The 20,749-nt window shown below is 45.3% G+C and overlaps 4 protein-coding genes across 5 annotated transcripts in view; 1 reads left to right on the forward strand and 3 right to left on the reverse strand.

The window, feature by feature from the left end:
• Nadsyn (NAD synthetase) overlaps positions 1-295 on the reverse strand; it is a 37,154-nt gene extending 36,859 nt beyond the window's left edge. The window contains exon 1 of one of the 2 annotated variants that reach the window (XM_017079628.4): positions 134-295. The gene's annotated coding sequence lies outside the window, so the exon portion shown is untranslated. The remainder of the gene's footprint in view (positions 1-133) is intronic. The other variant, XM_036820894.3, reaches the window with a different exon arrangement.
• Positions 296-787: 492 nt separating this feature from the next.
• Mrgn1 (Mahogunin ring finger 1) lies at positions 788-3,893 on the reverse strand. The gene is made up of 3 exons (XM_017079690.4): positions 2,475-3,893; positions 1,459-2,417; positions 788-1,390 (listed from the first exon to the last, which is right to left on the reverse strand). Exons 1-3 carry the CDS (start codon positions 3,737-3,739, stop codon positions 1,221-1,223), a joined length of 2,394 nt encoding a protein of 797 aa, XP_016935179.2. The 5' UTR covers positions 3,740-3,893; the 3' UTR covers positions 788-1,220.
• Positions 3,894-5,467: 1,574 nt separating this feature from the next.
• mus101 (mutagen-sensitive 101) lies at positions 5,468-10,189 on the forward strand. The gene has a single exon (XM_017079694.4). The coding sequence runs from the start codon at positions 5,586-5,588 to the stop codon at positions 9,876-9,878; it is 4,293 nt and encodes a 1,430-aa protein (XP_016935183.2). The 5' UTR covers positions 5,468-5,585; the 3' UTR covers positions 9,879-10,189.
• Positions 10,190-10,460: 271 nt separating this feature from the next.
• On the reverse strand, positions 10,461-20,581 carry g (adaptor-related protein complex 3, delta 1 subunit-like garnet). The gene is given in 13 exon segments (XM_017079665.4): positions 10,461-11,855; positions 11,921-12,053; positions 12,111-12,257; positions 12,320-12,962; positions 13,031-13,707; positions 14,160-14,308; positions 16,409-16,482; positions 16,827-16,966; positions 17,048-17,177; positions 17,234-17,374; positions 17,453-17,581; positions 18,956-19,051; positions 20,289-20,581. Coding segments are annotated over 13 exon segments (3,213 nt in total). The 5' UTR covers positions 20,388-20,581; the 3' UTR covers positions 10,461-11,200.
• Positions 20,582-20,749: the final 168 nt, after the last annotated feature.

Here is a 20,749-nt window from a genome sequence, read left to right on the forward strand (position 1 = left end):
GTAAGTTTAGTAAATAAATAATGCTTGACCGCGCTGACCGAAAAATCAATTACGCACATGTCCGGCAATCGGGAGCCCCCAAGTTGGAGGACCCCGGATGGCAGGACGCGAAGGGCAGGCCCTGCCTACGTACCTCCGGCAAAACCACTGGCGTCCCTCGAACTCGGTCCTTCGCACAATTCACGCCGCGTCTCCTCAGCCACTTGACCGCTCGAAAACCACCGAAAAGTTTAAACTGGGCGAAAGGTAAACAAAACCAATTCCAAGAGTGACCTCTAGTGATGGCAGCGCCGAGCTTCGAGAAGTCGATAACTGGCGATAGACCGACTGGTGGGTGTTGTTATCGATAGAGAGGTATCGTTTATTTTTGAAAAACTTAATCGCTTTCATATTTAAGTTTAATGTTTACGCTTTTAATTTAAAAAAATTGTCTTTATTTTATTTAAATTGTCTATGCCTAACGCATTTGTATATTTATATTCAAGCCACAGCATAAGTTGAATAAAGTATTGTTAAAATAAAAATGTTTTTAAAAGACAATATTGTATGAATTGTTTAACCTGAATTATTATAAGCGTCTTAGATGCTAGAAATATTATAAGCAGATACCGAATATATTCCCTAAATCAGCAAAATTAAAAAACAAATTAAAAATTCGTAAATTTTAAAAATGAAAATCACAAATAATGGCAACAAGAAGTACCAATTTAAATTCTTCATACAAACTGTAAATAATAAATCTATTAACAAAATTGGACCACACCGCCCATTAATATTAGCACTTGGGTTCGATTTACATATATTTTGGAATGCAGCGCCCTAGGCGCCATTGTTTATTTGATTTAGTTTATTTGTTATATACCCAAGCCATTATGCTAGATTAAACTACGTACACATGCATGCGGGACGTGTGTGGTGTGTGTATACTGTATACTGGTTAAGTGTTGTGTCCTGGTGGCCTTATAACCCTCCTCCGCCGCCGCCGCCTCCTTATCATTTTCCTGGATATCCATCTAGTGATCCTCCTGGTCATTCTCCTGGTTTTCCTTCTGTTAATCCTTCTGGCCATCCTCGTCGTCATCTACAATGTTTGTTCTTGCGGGCGGGGAAGCAGCATTGATTTAACTAAGTCTAGTTGACTACGAATAAATAGAGTAAACGCAAGGCTAAAACGATCAAACGAAACGCAAAAATTCCGCGAAATACAGCTGGAACCGGCTCTAAACGTTGACGGCATTCTGCAGAGCCGTCTTGTCATCCACGATGATGTTGGCGGCCGTGGTGGTTGGATTGGAACTCAGCAGCTGCTTGGTGGACGAGCTGGAAGAGTAGCTATCGCTGGAGCTGCGCGTCGAGGCCGAGTTTCCGCTGATCGGGCTGTCCAACATGTCTGCGTGGGGAAGATATGTTTGTCTCAAATCAAGTAAATCAAAATCATTAAACAGAATCTCAACATACCTGGAAGGGAGCTAACGTTATTAGACTTCAAGTCCACAACCGTAGCCACCGAGCCCGATCCCACCATGTTGCCCACCGAGGTGGACTTTTTGTGCAGGTTCTTCTTGACCGCACTGCTGAAGCCCACGACGACGGGTCCCACCCCAGCTGGTCCGCCTACGGATCCCGCACTCCTGCCCACGCCCAGACTGCCATTGACGCAGCTGCTGGCTCCCAGGGGATCACCGCTCTTGGCCCGTTCCGCGGGACAGAGGGGGCTCAATATCGAATTCTGAGTATCTTCCGGTGTGTAGTAATCCGAATCCTCGGCCGTGGCCTCGGTGGGCGAAGGTGTGTTACCTCCGCTAAGTTCTGGCCTCGGTTTGGTGCGCTTCAGGGATGAGCCCTTTTTAAGGCTAGACTCCTCGGTGGACCCATCGCCACCGGCACCGCCGCTCTTTTCCACATCGTCTGCCTCCAGGCAGGCCACCACCTGCTTCAGAGATTTACTTGACACGTTCTTGCTCTTGCTGCCCGGCGATAGCAGCGGCGATAGCTTCTCGTTCTCACTGTCCTCATCGTCATCGGTGCCCGCAGAACCATCGCCACCGGATCCAGCCGTAGATCTGGGATACTTGCGTTCGTTGACGATCTGCAGCTTGTCCTGCTTCGGCTCGGGTGAAGTGGATGCCCCCAAAGTGGGCGAAGTACAGGTGGCCGTACTGGACTTCTTCGGATCGCTTTCGATCTCCACGGAATGTGTGGATGAGCCGTTGCCATTGCCGTTGCCGTTGCCGCCGCCAGATTGGTTAGTAATGGTGCCCACCTCACTGGTCGACGTGCATGTCGAGGCGTTCTTCTTGATCTTTGGCCTTCGCTGGCTGCTGGACTTGATGGGCGATGTGGCCTTGATGTCGGCACTGGTCATTGTTGAAGCAGCCACAGTGGCGGCGGAATCTGTGATGTCGTGCTCGCTGGTTCTAAAAGGGAGTAAGCGGTTAGTAACCAATCTAACGCAAGCAAGCCCAAGAACTCACCTGGCCCTGGCCACATACTGTGGCGGTCCGTTGAGCGCCTCGATCAGTGAGACTGGAATATAGCCCGGCGGCACGTCCACCGGCGCCGGCTCTCCTGCTGTCGATGTGGGCGTGTTCTGGTGCAGCACATGCGTGCTAATCCCCTTCTGGACAGCTCGGATCTGAAGCAACGCCCGGAACGGGGCTCGGCAAATGGGGCAGTTGTTGGCCTGGTAGCGCAGCGAGTCTGCACAGGAATTGCACAAACAGAGATGGCGGCAGGGCAGAATCAGTGTATCCCTGGTCTCACTCATGCAGATGACGCACTCGCTGCCATGATCGTCGATCTCCTCGTCCAGGGACGTCTTATTCACCGCCTTGTTCTCGATGCCGTAGATCTCCTGCAGCAGGTAGCACAGGCCATCCACGAAGATCTTCTGTTTGAGGGCTCGCAGCACATAGCTGCCATTCTCCGGATGATGGTCGATCACACAGATGGTGGTGTGCGACTGGCGGCACTCGTCACTGCCCTCCTCCACCACACAGTGAATGGCCACCGGATACTGCTCCCGCCCGGGGCTGTAGCCCAACTCATCCTCGGGCATCTGCTGCGGATTGAAGACGTGGCCCGGCTGCGAGAAGCACTGATTGATGCCCTTCTCGTAGTGGTAGGTCTCCGAGGTGAGGCCCTCGCGGGGCACCAGCGTCACGCCGCTGGGACTGACGTCCTCCGAACAGAAGTAGTAGATGGTAATGGCGCACTTGGCGTCCGAGTCAAAGGTGAACTCGATGTTGTAGGAGCAGGGTGGCGGTGGTGGCGTCAAATCAACATCCCCACCACCCAAGCCCATCGAGCAGAGTACATTGCCGTCCACATCCTCGATGGTCACGTTGGACTTCTCCTTGTCCAGATCCAGATCCCGATCGATCTCCTTCATGGGCTTGGGCTTGTCCGGAACAACACCGGCCATCTTCTTGTCGTTCAGAGTCTTCACGAAACGCACCGACTCCTTGCGAATGTTGACCAGACTCTTCAGGGTCTTTGTCGGTTCGTTGGCCTGCGGTGGGGGATACGGGAAGGCCGTGGGCCGATTGCCCAGGAAGTTGAGATCCGCATTCTCGCCAAACAAGTACGATTCCGGTTGGGGCGTGTCGAAGCGCTCGCCACCCATGATGAAGTGGGTGCCAAAGAAGTTGCCCATCCGCGGTGGGTACTTGTAGGCATTGTTCGTACTGGGGTCCGCCTCCTCGACCGCCGCGTTCTGCCTGCTCACAAAGTTGCCCATTTGGTAGGGGTATCGCTTCGTCCCGATATCCGATCCTATCCGATGTAGCTCCTGGCTCTGGTTTTCTCTGCTCTGGTTTATTATTCTATTTTCCTTTCTCTTCTGTTCCTCTATTTTCTTCCTTTCTTTTGGAGCTGCCAAGCCATCGATGGTAAATGCTATCGGGTCTATCGATAGTGAGTTTTCGTCGGCGATTCCGCTGACAATTATCGATGTCTTGAAGTCTGAAAAAAGCAGTTATGATACATTTACTTTAAAAAATAATTTAAAATTAGTTAATTTTTTTGTTTCCAAGTTAAAAAATGTTTTTAAAACGTCGCATTTTTGACAAAAATCTGAAACTTGTATTTTTGACGAAAATCTGAATACTTTTTTCGCCATAAAAATTCAGTTTTTTGGCTGCCATAACAAAAATATATGTCAGAATGAGGAATGTCATACCTCGTTGAGCTCGTTGCTTAATTTCCAATCCATTGGCATTCAAACCTGAAAATTTTTCATTTTTGCCATTTTTCGCAAAAAATACGATGCACCCCCTTACAAAAAATGCGAAAATTTGTCAAAAAATAAATTTTCCTAAAAATGATGAGGATCGTTAGCATATTTAGCAAGCTGCTCAAAACAGTCTCTCTTTTAGCTTTACTCCTTGATTTGGCAGAACTACGAAGGAAAAACCGAAACAAAATGTCGCATTTTTTACAAAAATCTGAAACTTGTATTTTTGACGAAAATCGGAACACTTTTTTCGCCATAAAAATTCAATTTTTTGGCTGCCATAACAAAAATATAAGTCAGAATGAGGAATGTCATACCTCGTTGAGCTCGTTGCTTAATTTCCAATCCATTGGCATTCAAACCTGAAAATTTTTAATTTTTGCCATTTTTCTCAAAAAACACGATGCACCCCCTTACAAAAAATGCGAAAATTTGTCTAAAAATACATTTTCATAAAAGTGATGAGGATCGTTAGCATATTTAGCAAGCTGCTCAAAACAGTCAGTCTTTTAGCTGTACGCCTTGATTTGGCTGAACTACGATGGAAAAACCGAAAAAAAATGTCACATTTTTGATAAAAATCTGAATTTCGTATTTTTGACAAAAATTTGAACCCTTTTTTTTGCCATAAAAGTTCGGTTTTTTGGCTGCCATAACAAAAACATAAGTCAGAATGAGGAATGTCATACCTCGCTGGGCTCGTTGTTTAATTTCCAATCGATTGGCATTCTAAGCTGAAAATTTTTAATTTTTTGCCACAAAAATTTTGCCTACAAAAAATGCGAAAATTTGTCAAAAAATAAATTTTCCTAAAAATGATGAGGATCGTTAGCGTATTTAGCAAGCTGCTCAAAACAGTCGGTCTTATAGCTGTACGCCTTGATTTGGCTAAACTACGATTAAAAACTTGAAAATTTAGTCCAATTTTTTACTTAAACATTAATCTTGTATAGAGAACACATGCCAAACTTTATTTTTTACTCAATTCAAGAAAAGTTTGTGGATTCTCGCGCAAATATATTTCTTATCAGTAAAAAGTAGTTATTTATTAGCTTTAAAATAAAATAAATCGATAAAAGTGTATTTAAGATGCAACTTATTATTTTCAATACCTTTTAATAAATAAATTTAAATATAAAAAACAAGTACCCAAGGTACCCAGGTACAATCCAGTCGCAGCCGGTGTTGCCAGATAGCTCCAGGCCTGCGTTGCCAACGAACTGGACGCCAGCGTTGCCAACGAATTCAAAGCAACAACAAACGGCGCCAAAATAGCGTACGCAATTTAGAAAAGCGAAAACACGGCAATTCGCAGTAAATCACGGAGCAAATCGCACGCACACACGCCACCATGAGCATGAGCATGGACGAGTCCATCTGCGCGTACTTCGTGAACAACCTGAAGCCGGCTGGCGACGGCGGAGGGTCAGGGGCCATCCAGGAGGCGGAGACTCTGGAGCAGTTTGAGGCGTCGCTGGAACTGCTGGGCCAGCAGTTGGCCGAGACCCAGATACGGCAGATAAAGCCCAGCGAGGGCTATCCCCTGATAGCAGGCGGCAACCTGACCAAAAAGGATGTCTTCGTGCTGGCGCAATTCGAGGGCGACTTCTTCGAGCAGCTGCAGCAGACGCGGGCCCTGATACTGGGGCCACCCTGCCTGATCACCTGCCTGCGGCGCAACGAACCCATTCCCGATGGCAGCAAGGCCATCTATACCACGGCCATGCGGGATCTACAGGTCTCGGCCACAGGGATAACGCCCCAGAAGAAAGAGGAACTGAGTCGACTGATCCACTGGATGGGCGGCACCTACTTCCAGAGCTTCGGCCATCGCACCACCCACCTTATCTCGAACACCATCAAGTCCAGCAAGTACGAACAGGCCACACTGAACGGGGTGCCTGTGATGCACGTCGATTGGGTGCAGTACGTCTGGGACCAGAGTCGACGCAGCCAGCGCGAGGGCATCAGTGCCACGGATCCCGATTTCGACAAGTACCGGCTGCCCATCTTCTTTGGGGCCAACATCACCTGCAGCGGCCTGGATGTGGCGCGCAAGGATCAGGTGATGCGGCTGGTCAACGAGAATGGCGGCATCTATCATCGCGCCTTCCGCTCCCAGGTGGTGGACATCGTCATCACCGAGCAATCGAAGACGGACACCGAGAAGTACAAGGCGGCCATACGCTACAAGAAGGATGTCCTGCTGCCGGAATGGATCTTCGATAGTTCTAGTCGCGGCTATGCGCTGCCCACCAAGGATTACGAAGTACGAGCAGGCAAGACGTCCTCCACACCCACCAAGAGCCATCGTTCGGCTGCGGCTCCCGGTGCGGATCAGACTCAACTCTCGGATCTCTCACGGATCAGCTTTGTGTCCAACTCACGGCGCATGTGCAGCGATCTCACCACCGTCAACGAATCCGTAAGCAGTGTGGGCAGCAGCTCGCCCGCCAAGGATCTGCTCAAGCAAGCCACCACCACAAGCAGTGGCAGGAACTATCAGCAGGTGCTGGCCGAGATTTGTCCGCGGCAGGCGAAGAAGGCGGGCGCCTTTCTGGACGGCTGCTGTGTGTACTTGAGTGGCTTCCGATCGGAGGAGCGGGAGAAGCTCAACAGAGTCCTGAATACGGGTGGAGCCACCCGTTACGATGAGGCCAACGAGGGTATCTCCCACATCATTGTTGGCCAACTGGATGACGCCGAGTACCGGCAGTGGCAGCGCGACGGTCTCATGGGTTCGGTTCACGTGGTGCGCCTGGACTGGTTGCTGGAAAGCATTCGAGCTGGTCGCCTGGTTAGTGAGCTAGTGCATCGTGTGTCGCTGCCACAGAATCGTGAGCCCGACGTGGCCTCGCCTGCCAGCAAGCGAACCCTGCGCTCCATGAACCACAGCTTCAAGCAGCCGACGTTGCCCATCAAAAAGAAGCTCTTCGACCAGGAACCAGATCCCGTACAGCAGCCGGAACAGGAGGAGCCGGATCACACGCTGCTGGATCAGTACTCACAGGATCAAGGGGCAGTGGCGCAGCTGCCGCCGGCGGATGTCAGTCTCCTCCATCCAGCGGCCAGTTCCACGCAAATGGAGATACGCCAGCGGAACTCGATGGCGGCCCATCCCAATCCAGCCGCCGCTGCTGCTCTACCATTGCCCGATCTCAGTGCCAGCACATTGTCCATTGATTTCGATAAACTGGACTACTTTTCGGGCCACTCCGTATATGTGCACAAGGAGTGCTTCAATGCGGAGTTCTTCAACCAAATGCTGACCGAATGTGAGACTGCCCAGGGTCTGTTGGTGCCCTCGAACTTTGCGGATGAGGTTGACTTCGCCATCGTCAGCTTTGAGGTTGCCTTTGACGTCAAGGAGCTGCCCGTCAAGGCTCGTGAGGTGGTCACTGAGCTGTATCTCGAGAGCTGCATGAAGAAGAATCAGCTGCTGCCCCTGGAATACTACCACAAGCCCATTCCAGCCACTGCACTGCGTCAGCCGCTTAAGGGAATGACCATTGTGGTCTCGATCTATGCAGGATTGGAGCGGGATTTCATTAATGCAGCAGCGGAGCTTCTGGGCGCCTCCGTCAATAAGACTTTTATCAAAAAGGAGAAACCCCTGCTGGTGTGTCCCAATGCCGAGGGCTCGAAGTACGAGGGAGCCATTAAATGGAACTACCCCGTAGTCACATCCGAGTGGCTCGTGCAGTGCGCCCGGACGGGCCAGAAGCTGCCCTATGTGGGCCACTTGGTGGGCAAGAGTCCAGAGGACTTCCCCATATCTCCGCGTTTGCGGGAGAGCAATACCCGAACGCCGAGGCGACAGACGGAGAGTACACTGGTGGCTCCACCAGATGTCACCATGGAGGAGGAGGAAAATCAACCGGCGGCTGCCGTAACACCTGTTGCCGCTGCCAATCCCCAGGCTGCAGCCCCAGATCTAACGCCTTTGCGCAACAGAAGGGTCTCCGAGCTGGCCGGAGTTCCGGGGGGCAGCGCTCGGCATCGCAGCAACAGCTCCACATCGTCTCCCGATTCCCCTTGCACGCCACTCAGCCAGGTGGGTGCCCAGAAGTACAACCTGGACTTCCTGGAGCAGTTCGTCCAGCGCCTGGACACGGATGAGGGCAAGGATTGTGTGCGCGAGATCATCCGCGAGATGCAGGAGAACCAAACGCCGGAACTGGAGCGTATTCGTCGGCAGGCCTGCACGCCCATCAGTCGCAAGCATCCACGGCCAGCCCCGGGGATTCCTGATTTCTGTCTCACTCCAGAGTTCCAGCAGCGAATGGCGGATGATTTCGAGCGGCGCTGGCGCCTGCCAACACAAAAAATCAAACCGGACACACCGCTGGCTGTGATTAGGCAGCGGGTGATGCGCATCACATGCGAAACCCTGGGCATCGAGTACGAGGATGCTCAAAAGCAGGAGGAGCAGGAGCAGCAGGAACCACCAAGCACACAGAAGAAGAAGCCGCCAATTAGAACTCAGGCCACCAAGCTGAACTTTGATCGATCACCGAAAACACCCAAGCTTTCGGTGGGTGGCAAGAAGACGCCTCTCAGGGTATCCATGGGCTCACCCCGAGCCGGAAGCCAATCCCCCTTTGTGCCCAACACACAGAGTCCAACAGAAGCCACAACATCTGCTCCACGACGATCAGATGGTCCGACTATAAGTGAAGAAGCCCAGAGCACCATTAACTTCGACAAGATTAGCTTCGAGGAGTCGGCTGCTCCAGTAATCGCGCCAGATGTAAAGCAGATCACGGACTATTTGAAGAACTGCGAGTCGCGGCGAAACAGCTTGAAGCGCAGCCACGACAGCGATATGGAATGCCCCGAGAGCGAGGTGCAGTACGTGCAGCCCTTCGAGTCCGAAGGCTTCGCCCTGGGCACCGAGGACATGGTGGATTGGCGCGATCCGGCCGAATTTAATGCGGCCAAGCGGCGATCCTCTGGCGGATCACCCAAGATGCAGTATAGGGGCACGCCCTGCTTTAGCATTTCGAGCGGCGATGATGGTGAGAAGCGAGCGGAGGTGATGGAACGGATCACCCAGCTGGGCGGCAAGTTGTGCGAGAATCTGGTGAACTACGATGATGCCTGCACCCATTTGCTGTGCGAGCGTCCGAATCGCGGCGAGAAGATGCTGGCCTGCATTGCGTCGGGCAAATGGATCGTCAACATGCAGTACATAGAGCAGTGTCACACGCGAGGTTACTTCCTAGACGAGACCCTCTACGAATGGGGCAACCCGAAGGCCATCAATATGCCCACCCTGGCGCCTGAGGAAGAACCCATTGCGGCCGCCGTTCATCGTTGGCGCACAGAGCTGGCTGCATCTGGCGGAGGAGCCTTCTCCGATCACCGGGTGATCCTCAGCTTGCACGAGCGGAGCGGGGCGCCCATCAGGAATGTGCTGCGTGCCGGTGGAGCCACCATCCTGGAGCCAACTTCACCATTTTCCGCCGATCCAGTGGCCTCCACTGCCACCCATTGCTTTGTAGACATGAAGAAGGCACCGCTATCGCCCCGGGACATGGCCTATCTCCACCAGTGCGGTGTGCAAGTGCTCAGCCAGATAGCCATCAACACCTATTTGATGAACGGCAGGGATGCCGATCTGGGGAAATACGAGCTGAACTAAGTGGGGGGATACCGATTTGAAATCATCATAGTGTTTGTTCCTGTTCAAAATTGATATTTTCTAGTTTCTATAAATGTTATAAATTAAAAGCCGAAAACGGTTTAAATTTAAATTAGCTAAAGGTCATCAATTTGTATAATTATCATGCATTTTTTTTTGTTTGTACTGGAAATCAATGTGTTCTTTTGGGATCGTTTCCAAATTGAATAATTTTCCAAATATTATTTCTAATCTACCAATGTACTAAATGAAGTTAAAAGCATTAATGGACTGCAAAACAGTCGAACTGATAATGCTGCTGAAATATAAAATTCTTTTTCTTTTCTAAAATGTGTTATTTTTAAAAAATAATCTATCTTACAAAAAAAAATCCATTTACACATTTCCTATTTCTTTTTTTTCCAGGAGATTATTAGTTAATTTGTAATATTATTTCATTTCAATTTTTATTATATAAATAAAATTATAAATTGAAAACATAAAAAAAATATGTATTTTCCTTTTGAATCAACTAGAAATTGAACCAGCTATCAATCTGCATACTTTCAATTTATTCCCAACCCAAATTCAATATCAAACGAATTTCCAACTTTTCATTTATTTAACGTTTATATACTTGTATGTGGGTGTGTGTGGGTGTTTGTATATAATATAGCATGTATGTATGTATAATTTCACTTAGCTTCTGTTCCGTTCTGTCTCAGTTTTAGTTAGTAATTATGGTATAGCAGTACTTTATATTTGATTCATATGGTTCACATGTATACATATATAATTTGTTTATGTTTTTTACAATCCATGCAGTTTCTATTCTGTGTGGGATTCTTTATAAAATTCCATATTATATAACTATAGGTATATAATTGTCTGTGTTTTTGTGGGTGTGTTTATAGTGGAATCGCATGCTCTAGGCTACAAATTCATCAAAAATAGATAGTACACAAGAATCGATCTGCATCGATTTATGATTTATAGTTTTTATATAGTGATTTTCCACCCATCTTTTTTCCGTTTGTTGCTTGTTTCTTTTTTTAAGCCGCAATTGGCAGACTGGCGGCATTTTACAATTTAAAATTACAGTTCTATATATTAATAATTATGTATATATACGGTTTATGTGGATTTAGTTTTCTTTTTAGCATTTAAATTTGTTCAATGTTGGTTTTGTTTTTATATCGCAGCGATAATTTGTTTAGTTTTTGTTAGGAGGCAATTGTTTCAACTTAATGAAGATGGAAAGTCTGAAGCTCCTTTCTCAATTTGTTTTTTTAAATAAACGCCTAATAAATCGACACAAAAAAAACGAGGTTTTCACAATCGTATTAATGATAATTATAATAGTGGAACTTGGAGCTTAGCAATTAAAAAATCTCTTTGCTGGGCGTTGAGATTCCCAGTGGCTGTTCGTATTCGCTGGCCGAAACCGTGGCGGATGCGGATACGGATGCTGATGCAGAGTCGGAAGCCTTCTTCTCCTTGCGCTGCGACTTCTCCTTTTTATGCTTCTTCTTGTGCACCTTGGACGCCACCTGCTCCTCCGGCTCCACCTCCACATTGATGATGCCGGCGGCAGCGGTCGATGCTTCTTCGGGTCCCACTTCCCGCGACTTCTCCTTGTTCCTCTTCTTTTTGTGATGCTTGGCGGCGGCATCTGGAAGGAGGCTTGAAGTATTGTTGTTGTCGTTGCTGTTGCTGGGGGCGGAAGTGTGGCTGGGACTGGGAGTGGGCGTGTCGGCATCGATGAGATCAATCACCGGCTGGGCAGCGCGCTCCTTACGTTCCCGCTTGCTCTCCCGGTGCACCCGCTTCGCCTTCCTGTCCTTGTCCTTGTCCTTGTCCTTATCCTTGTCCTTTTTCCGATCCTTCTTGGAGGTGCTACTGCTGCCGTCGGCCAACTGCGCCGGCACATTGAGATTCTCTTTACCCGCCGCAGACTTCTTGGACGAGGACCTCACCGCGGGCGCATCGAAGTCCGTTCTGTAATAAAATTAGGAGAGGATTGTAGCTCCTGGCTTAGATAGATTATTCATTCCATCACTTACATGTCCAGTTCAATGTCCAGGGCTCGGTGCGGATCATTTGGATCGTATTTGCCGTCCTTGTCTTCGCTGTCCGACATGGATACACCTTCGGGCATGTCCAGCGTGGTGTTCACAATGTGCAAGGGTTTGGGCTCTGAAAAAAGGAAACAAGTTAGGTGAGATTCCCAAGGAGGTGGTGAACCGAACTAACCTCCCTCCGATTCGGAGCTGCTGTTGTATGCCACTTTGTTCTTAGCCTTTTTGCTCTTCTTGCCCTTTTTATGCTTTTTCTTGCCATCCTTGCCGCCCTGTGAAGCCGCCTGTTGCTCCTGCAGGTACTTATCCGATCGCTTGACAACTGCAGAAAGGGATTTTCAAATAAATACACAGATGGTTAGAAAACCTATGCGGATAACTCACTGCCCACACGCAGAGCGGCCACGCCCTCCATGTCCAGCGGCAGCTCCGTGATGGGTATGTCATCGATATTGTCATACTGATCGGCATTCGCCGAGCCACCACTCGCCGTCGGCGTGGACTTGAGGTAGTGAGGATTGTTCGACTGCTCGATGAGCCGGGCCATCCGCTGCCGCTCCAATTGCTCGGGCGTCAGCTCCAAACTCTGGCGTCGCTTGCCGCCGGCACCTCCTCCACCACTTCCACCGCCACCATCAACGCCCGTGCCGCCTTGCGAGGCGCTAACAAAGAGCTCGTCCTTGTCATGCTCCGAAGAGGAACTGCTCGCCGCGTCCTCCGGCGGCGGTGCGTTGATCCACTCGTCCAAATCGAGACCATCCGGCAGGGGCACCTTCCGTTGCGCCTTGGGCGCCACCGGTATCAGCTCGCCAGCGAATAGCAGTGTCATCTCTTGGACAATCTCAATAGCCAGTGGCGGAATGCAGCCCTCCGTCGTCGCAGTATCCATTGCCAAGGCATCGTCCGTCGTGGTCAGTTGATTACGCAGCATCTCGATCAGCATGCAAGCGGAATTGGCCCTCTCTTGCACCTCAATGTCGTTGGAACCAATAAAGTGCTGAAGCTTATCCAGCACATGATCGCAGAGCTACAGAGGACAACATTAGAACCATAAGTAAAATGATTTATTGGAAATGATCTGTAGGCAGCACTTACTCTTACTAATCCCGGCAGATCCTGAACCTCCAAACACGTGGTGGCCAGGCGGGCGAACAGCTTGATCACGTTCTGCACATAGACACCCTGGATGTGACCGGGCAGTTGCCTTGGACGCAGCAGGATGTTGAGCGTCTTCTCCGCATCCTCCAGCTCGCCGGCAAACTCGCCAACGATCCAGGCGGCGGCGTAGAGCACCTCGTACATGGAGTTACTTTGCGCCGAGACGGTGAACGTGTCCAGCAGGTTGGTCATTTCATTGACGGCGAATTGCCGCACCACGGGAACGCGGATGGCCACGTCAAGCAGTTGCTCTGCAATCAGGCGACCGTGTCGCGAGCCCGCCTCCAGCTGGATAAGCTCCACGAGCACGGTGAGGTACCACTCGAAGTTGGTCACATACAGGTAGGAACTCTGGGCGCATATCTCGATCACCTTGTAGAGCAATTCGTCCCGATAGGCTGATCCCTCCGCACGCTCCATGTGACCCAGTAGACGCTTAACGATCTCCATGAGGTTCTTCTTGGAGACCATGCCGTAAAGCAGATCCAGGGCGCGCAGGCGGATCGATTCGTCCTTGTCGTCCAGGCAGGCGAGGATGAGGTCCTTGTGCGCCTGCACGCTCTTCGGGTGCGTCTTCAGGATCTTCGACATTGCCAACAGTCCAAGATATTTCACTGAAAAAGGGGAAAGTAATGATTAATATACTTATTTTGCAGCCAAACAGTTCCTCATACGAAAAACCAAAAAAAAAACAAATTAAACCGCGAATTCTTTAGAATTTGGTATATTAAATTCTTATCTATACAAATTTTACTTTTGATTTTAAAGTAACAGACCAACTGGAAATCAATTTTCATAGTTAAAATGTAAGAACGCGAATTCTTGAGTTTAATAAAAAATTAAGCCAATTGTTTTGCAGTTAAAAATAAATTAATAAATTTTTTTTAATATTTAGACTGCATATTTCAGTTGAGGAACTTTTCAGACATACTAGAGAACACCATTTATAGAGAATACTTTTAAACGCGAGTTCTTCAGTCCAATGAAAAATGCACCAAACTGTTAATCAATTTATGTCTATGTTTCTATTCTATATTTTAACGAACTGAGGAACGAAAATACTCACGGTTCTGGTCCGAATCCTCGATGAGGATGCGCAGCTTCTGCACGCAGAGCTGGATGGAGGCACTGTGGTTGGGCATGCCGCTGCTGATGCTGATTAGCACCGCGATCACCGTGTTGATGCACTCGTACAGGAGACTCATCGCCGAGGTGCTGTTGGTGAGTTGGGTTTGGTTTTTGGTTCGTTTTTGATTCGGTTTTTTGTTGGTGGTTTGGTTGGTTGGTTTTTTTTTTTTGTGGTTTGTATTAGTTTGAGAAAAAAGGAACTTGTATTAAGAGTAAGCAGCGGTAAAGCGACAAACATTGCACTACAACAATAGCAAATAGCAATGGCAACAACAACAACAACAGCAGCAGTAATATCGATAGCAGTTTAGTGGTAGCGATAACAACTAGCGATTATAGCGATAGACAATAGAGTAACACAAGATTGCGAAGCAAACGCATCAAAGGCAACCAAAAAAGAAAAACCAACAACAGCAACAACAACAACTGCAACGGCTCGATTTTTTATGTTCAGCTTTTTTCGAATTTACTGGTTATACGGTTTTGTTCTCAATGAGTGTGCTCGATAAGCAAAATATCGATAAGCAAACGTTAAAACTGAAATGGATGGTACTAAGACAGTACTAAGTTGAGAGAGAGCGAGATAGTTAACGGACATAAGAAGCTAGAATATTTATACAATTAAATAATAAAAACTAAAATATGATAAATATTAAGTCGCACAATCATCGAGCAGCTTCAATTATTAATCGATCGATATTAATCGGCGTTTGATCGGTCTCATTTATATTTCGATTCTTTGCCTTCGCCTTGCTTGGTTGCAATCGTGTTCCACACACTTTCGGGGAAACTTATTTTAGTTCACTTAATTTCTCTTTGTTTTTTTTTGCAATGATTCAAGACTTGCCTATGAATTAGATTTGTGAGTGGTTCTATTAATTTCTTTCCTAGCCGGGGTTCTAAGGGGGTTAAAGCGCCAAACTGCAAATGCAAAGAGAAAAAGAAACAAGCAAAAAATTATAATTTACATACAATCGAAATCATCAACGTCCTTATCCACAACTAAAACTAAAGCTAATACCGAAAACTAAACTTAAAATAAAATGGTAGAATAAATCAAAACACTATGGAACATTTATTTTCCTATTAAACTGGCTGTGAGTTTGGTTTAATCGTTCTTCGTTTTTGACTCTTGGTGTGGTCCTTTTCCTTCCGGATCGGATCTCATGGTGATATGTCTATATATTTGGAGTATCTGAGGGTCTTGGGTGTTTGCTTTCTTTCTTTTGTTTGTTCGGTATACATTTTATGGTTTAAAGTTTACTTTTGTTTATTAAATCAAGCGAATTAAGCAGTTTTCCAACACAAAAAAGCCAAAGGAGTACGACGTGGTGGATTGAGGTGGTGAAGGTGAATGGACAAAAGCTTATTGATAAAGATTGGTTTCGATATGTTCGATAGTACTGTGAAATTATTAAGAATTTAATTATCCAATAAAATATATAACAATCCTGAAGACTGATCTTACTGAAAATCAACTTTCATGGATAAAATTTAAAAACGCGAATTCTTGAGTACAATACAAAAGCAACCAAACTGTTCTTAAGTTAAAAAACAAATTTACTCAATTTATTTGAAATTTTAGATTGTGTATTTTGGGTTAGTGATTAGTTAGGGGACTCTCCAGACGTACTTAAAAACAACTTTATAGTCAAAATGTAAGAACGCGAATTCTTGAGTCTAACAACAAATCAACCAATCTTATTCTCTATAAGCTTTTGGCATTCGATAGGAAATGGAACATCATGTGCATCAACATGTGTGTAAAAAAGTAGTGTGTCACTGAAATTGCAAAGTCAATTTTGTTGGGTAATTTCAATACAATTATAATCAATTACGACGCTCATGTGTTTTAGAGGTGTGGTGGTTGGTAATGTGATGTAGATCCTGGCGAAACTCTAATAGGTAGTTCCAAAATAATCTACCTCTTACAGCTTGGCCTTAAATAAATCAAATGAAACTGGGAAATAAACACTAAAATATACAATATCTGTGTGTTTTGCTTCCATTTAAACAATTAGGATACCAAAACATATAGTCCAACGAAACAATAAGGGTTGTTCAATAACTAAAACGTAAATAGTAAAATGCTTTAGAGTAAAATCAAAGCGCGTGCTGGTTTTTAAATAAGTTTCTGGATTGGATTTTTTCGTTTGACTGATTAAAGAAAAGCGCGCCGATAAAAACCTGGAAATAATTTCAATTAGGGGCTGAGTCAATTTGCGTCCCAGCGCCGGTTCAATTGTCGTGAGGCTCGCGAACTAAAATTCATTCGATTTTTATTTGGCATTTCATTCGGTTTTCATTAGTATTAGATTTTTTTTGGAGTGGTTTGTTTGTATTTTTTTTTTTGGAGCGGGAGCAGAGGGAGGAGAGGGGGAGGAGTAGTTGTAGTGTTAATTAACTTTTTGTTAGACAAGAAATTCATTGTCGTATATAAAATAAAGTATACGTATGTTTATAATACATATACGGCAAAACGAAATATCGATGTTTGTCCGAAGGAACAAACGAAAACAAAAAGATACATACTTAAAAACAGGAACTTAAAAGTAACGTAATCATTGTGAATCTTGGGTGGCCAGTGAGGTGGATCAGCACTCACCAGCTTGATGATCTTGATCAGCATCCAGTTGTTGGTCGATGTGGTCATAAGTTTGAAGAAGATGGGCGCTAGGGGCAGGTAGTTTTTTGGATTCTTACGCGCTAATTCGCAAATAACGTTCACGGCAGCTGATTGAACACCTAAAAGTAGAGAAAACCGTTTAGAAATGTGTAAAGTATAATTCCATTCATCTATCTATCATCTATATTTTATGGTTAAACCTGGATCTGGATCCTCCAGTTTCTCCTTGAGTTTGGGAAATGCAGGTCTCAATGCTTCGGGATAGCGTAAAAATACTTTATACATCATAAGGACGGCTTTCATGCGCAGATACGGCTTTGTTGAGCTCATCTGAGGGATGGGAGATTATAACAAACTAAATTCAAATGCTAAGATTCCTGCAATACCAGTGTCATAATATCATTGGCCAAATCGCGGGACAGATCGGGTGATATGAAGCAGCTTAAACCACTCAGCGCCACACCGGCATCGTATTGGTTCTGTGAGTTGAGATCCTTGCGTATCATATTGGTGGTCAGCATGAGGAGCTTTATAAGAAAAGATAAATATTTAGTTATCATTGTACCTTTACAATTGTTTAATGTTTTATGGGTGTTAATTAATACCTCACTATCCGGATGGAAACATTGACTGGCCGCCAGGTAACCAATTCGCTTGCAGGTGAATCTGGATGAGCTCATCACCTCGATGATGTTGAAGCCCGCCCAGGAGATGTCGTAGCCCAGCATTTGTATCTGTCGATATGGAAATCGAATCAATAAATATTAACATTTTGTGCTGATTTTGTGCAAACGAATGGGGGTGCCAAGTGGCAGAGGGGCCCTCTTATATGTGTATCTGTGTGCCCCTATTAAATATGTGTGCAGGATAGGCCCAAGGACTCGTTAGCATTGAAATCTCTTTAGCTGCAGCTCGTTTCCCCACCTTACGCCCGAGGGCAAAAAATTGGCTTAGCCCGCCCTTTAGATACATTTAGTATATAAGTATATATTATGAAAAAAATAGATATAAAAACCACTTCCTAAAGTTTGAAAAGTCAAAGCAGAACCCAAAATGGTAAACCTACAGCATTCAAAATTTTACCACATATTCCTACCATCATGTATGGTTAGGCCAATAAATGATTTTGCCCCAAGTAACCCCAACGGGTTGCCACATAAGTAACAAATATCTGAGCCTATTATATTTTTGTAATAAAAAAAAACATGTTTTCCCGCCTGCTGTGCTATTATTTTCATCACAACTGTGACAACTAACTATATGTTGTTGATGGCATCTTTCGGATCGCTTGTTAGCTGGCCACCGTGGGGCGGTGGGCATTGTTGTTGCTCCCCTTGTTTCCGCCGATTCAGTTGTTATTTCTACGGCTGTTGCTGTTTTTGTCCTTATTGTCACACTTGCCTACAAGGACCCCCGTACCCCAGGCAATTTGCATCAAGTGCAGCCAGGCACTTCGCCGACTTTGAATGGCTGTCACCAGATTCCGAGGCATGCAGCTGCAGCTGCATTTCTTAATCTAACGCTAAGCCGTCTTCTTCAAGGGAATTTAAATTTGAATCCTCTTTAGGTTGGCTAAAGGTTGTTTTAGCTTATTTCAGGGTGTGAAAGGGTTTCTGACATTCGAAAGATTCTTCAATTTAAGCATATTATTATTGATTAAAAGAGATATTAAGAGGTTCTTGACCTTTTAACTTTTTTATAATAAATTAAACTAATCAATCAACTAAATTTCTTAATTATTCCCAAACGCTTTTCTATTTTTATAAAATTGAATGGCAGAAATATGATAAATACTTTATTACAATCTATTAAAATCAGGGTTTATTATGTTCTTGACTCTTTAACTTTTTAAATATATTTAAAAACATGTTTTCTAAAATATTCCGAGTATTATTTATAAATCCTTTATTTTAAAATTCAAATTGGAAATCTTTCTTTTCTGAAGGATCTATCAAAACATTGATTTCTATCAAATGAGAAATTATGATGTTCTTTGGTTCCAACATTTTAATAAATAAATAAAAAAATTATTTCACATATATCCCTAAATATCTTGAGTGATATCTCAAGGACTCCAAGTCAGAATCTATAATAATGAATATACTTACGTAGGTCAACTTGGCCACCGCATTGCACTTGACACTGATATTGTCCTGTCGCAGCTCCTGTTTGATCTCCTCGATGCACGTCGATATGTATTTGGCCTGCGGAGAAAGTTGAATTCAATCAAATTGTTTACTTAGAGTGGTCCGCCAAGTGGAATTGCGAAATGTGCAATGGCAGCACATCATAAAACAACAAACATATCTGAGAATCGTCGAGGGGCTATCAGTTCTATACCCCCCACATACACACAGCCACAGAGGCGAAATAAAGTAAATACAAATTCCAAAACATACAATTGCAAACAAAATAATAGTGATGTTGATATTGAAAAAGTTACTTTCTAAGTAAACATATTTTATCAGCATAGGACACTCTATACTTGTTCTTCTTCTTGTTTTTTCTCCATGAAAAGCTGATAAATTTCATAGAAACCTCGACGAGTAGCTTATATTAATGGTTAAGGTTCCCTCCCACAGTTAATATTTTCCCCATTTCGCATTCAATAGGATGGATGACCGCATAAAAGGTCTGCTATTAATTTAAATGCAGCTGTAAATCAGCGTTAAGAAGCGGACACAGAGAAAAATAATGTTCAGATCTTAAAATAACAATGGTCATGATATATTAAATACATTGGTTATAACATATTTAATAAAATTTCTTCACTTTGTGGTTCTATACCTCAAATATCCTTATCTAAATTTAACAAACTTACATTTTTAAATTGTTTTTAATTCAGTGATCATGTTTATTATCAAAAGTAAGTAAAATATATATAAATATTTATTATAAAATTGTTCTTTAAACAAAAATATTATTTTAATTGCATTAATATGGGATTTCTGATATTTGCATTAATGTGGCATGTTGAACCCTGAAAATTTCTCTCAGTGTGCCGAAGAAAGAGGCAGTGCCGTTAGGCGATCCTGCAGAACATACTGATAAGGACCAAGAAACAGACAATCAGTTGGGGAATTTACATGGGTAAATATTTGATAAAAGCACTTGCTAATTAAGTGAGTAAGTGCGTGGGGAAAACTCCGCGTTGGGTTTTGCGTGGCTCTTTTCCAGCTTTTCCTGCTCTTCCTTTTTGCATTGTTGGCAGATGCCGACCCACACACACTCGCACACCCACTGCCACTTTCACCCACACACACACACACATGCACACGTTCACCAAACTCTAATAAGATTCCCTTAATGCAAACGAAATTTGTCAGCCAATTAGCGAGTTCTAATTGGACGCACAGCTGGGGCTCAGGGGGCGTGGCTGTTGTGGGCGGCAGCTTTTGGGTGGGCGTTTTGGGTGGACCAGCTCGTCCAGGACACGCTTACCTCATTATCCTTGTTGTTCCTAATGCCGCGCACCAAATCGGTGAGGTTTTTATCAAACATACGCTCGAAAAAGTTACCCTTCACTTTCTTCAGTGCCATGTTTGCCGTGGTGTTTTTCACTACTCTCCGCTTCGCTGCTAAGCTTTGCAATCGGTATCTCACTCGAGGACTTTGACTATTTTGGCGAGGCGATTTCAGCACAGCACCGGCGTCAGCAGAAAGCACTCACTTCCGTCTTTTTCCGATTTGTTTTCGTTTTTTTAATTTAACACCAGCACACTAGAGGTGGAACAAAAAGTGCCCATTAATCGATACTATCGATGTTTGACCAACATCGATAAATTCCCAGGTGAATGTGGTGGGTGTCTTCGCTAAACCCGATACACTAACCATCGATGACTCTCGATAGACGGAAATTTGAAACAGAGTGAGAGGGGAATAGACTGATTTATAATAAAAAT

Source organism: Drosophila suzukii, chromosome X (assembly GCF_043229965.1).
Source record: "Drosophila suzukii chromosome X, CBGP_Dsuzu_IsoJpt1.0, whole genome shotgun sequence".
Taxonomy (NCBI): Eukaryota; Metazoa; Arthropoda; class Insecta; order Diptera; family Drosophilidae; genus Drosophila; species Drosophila suzukii.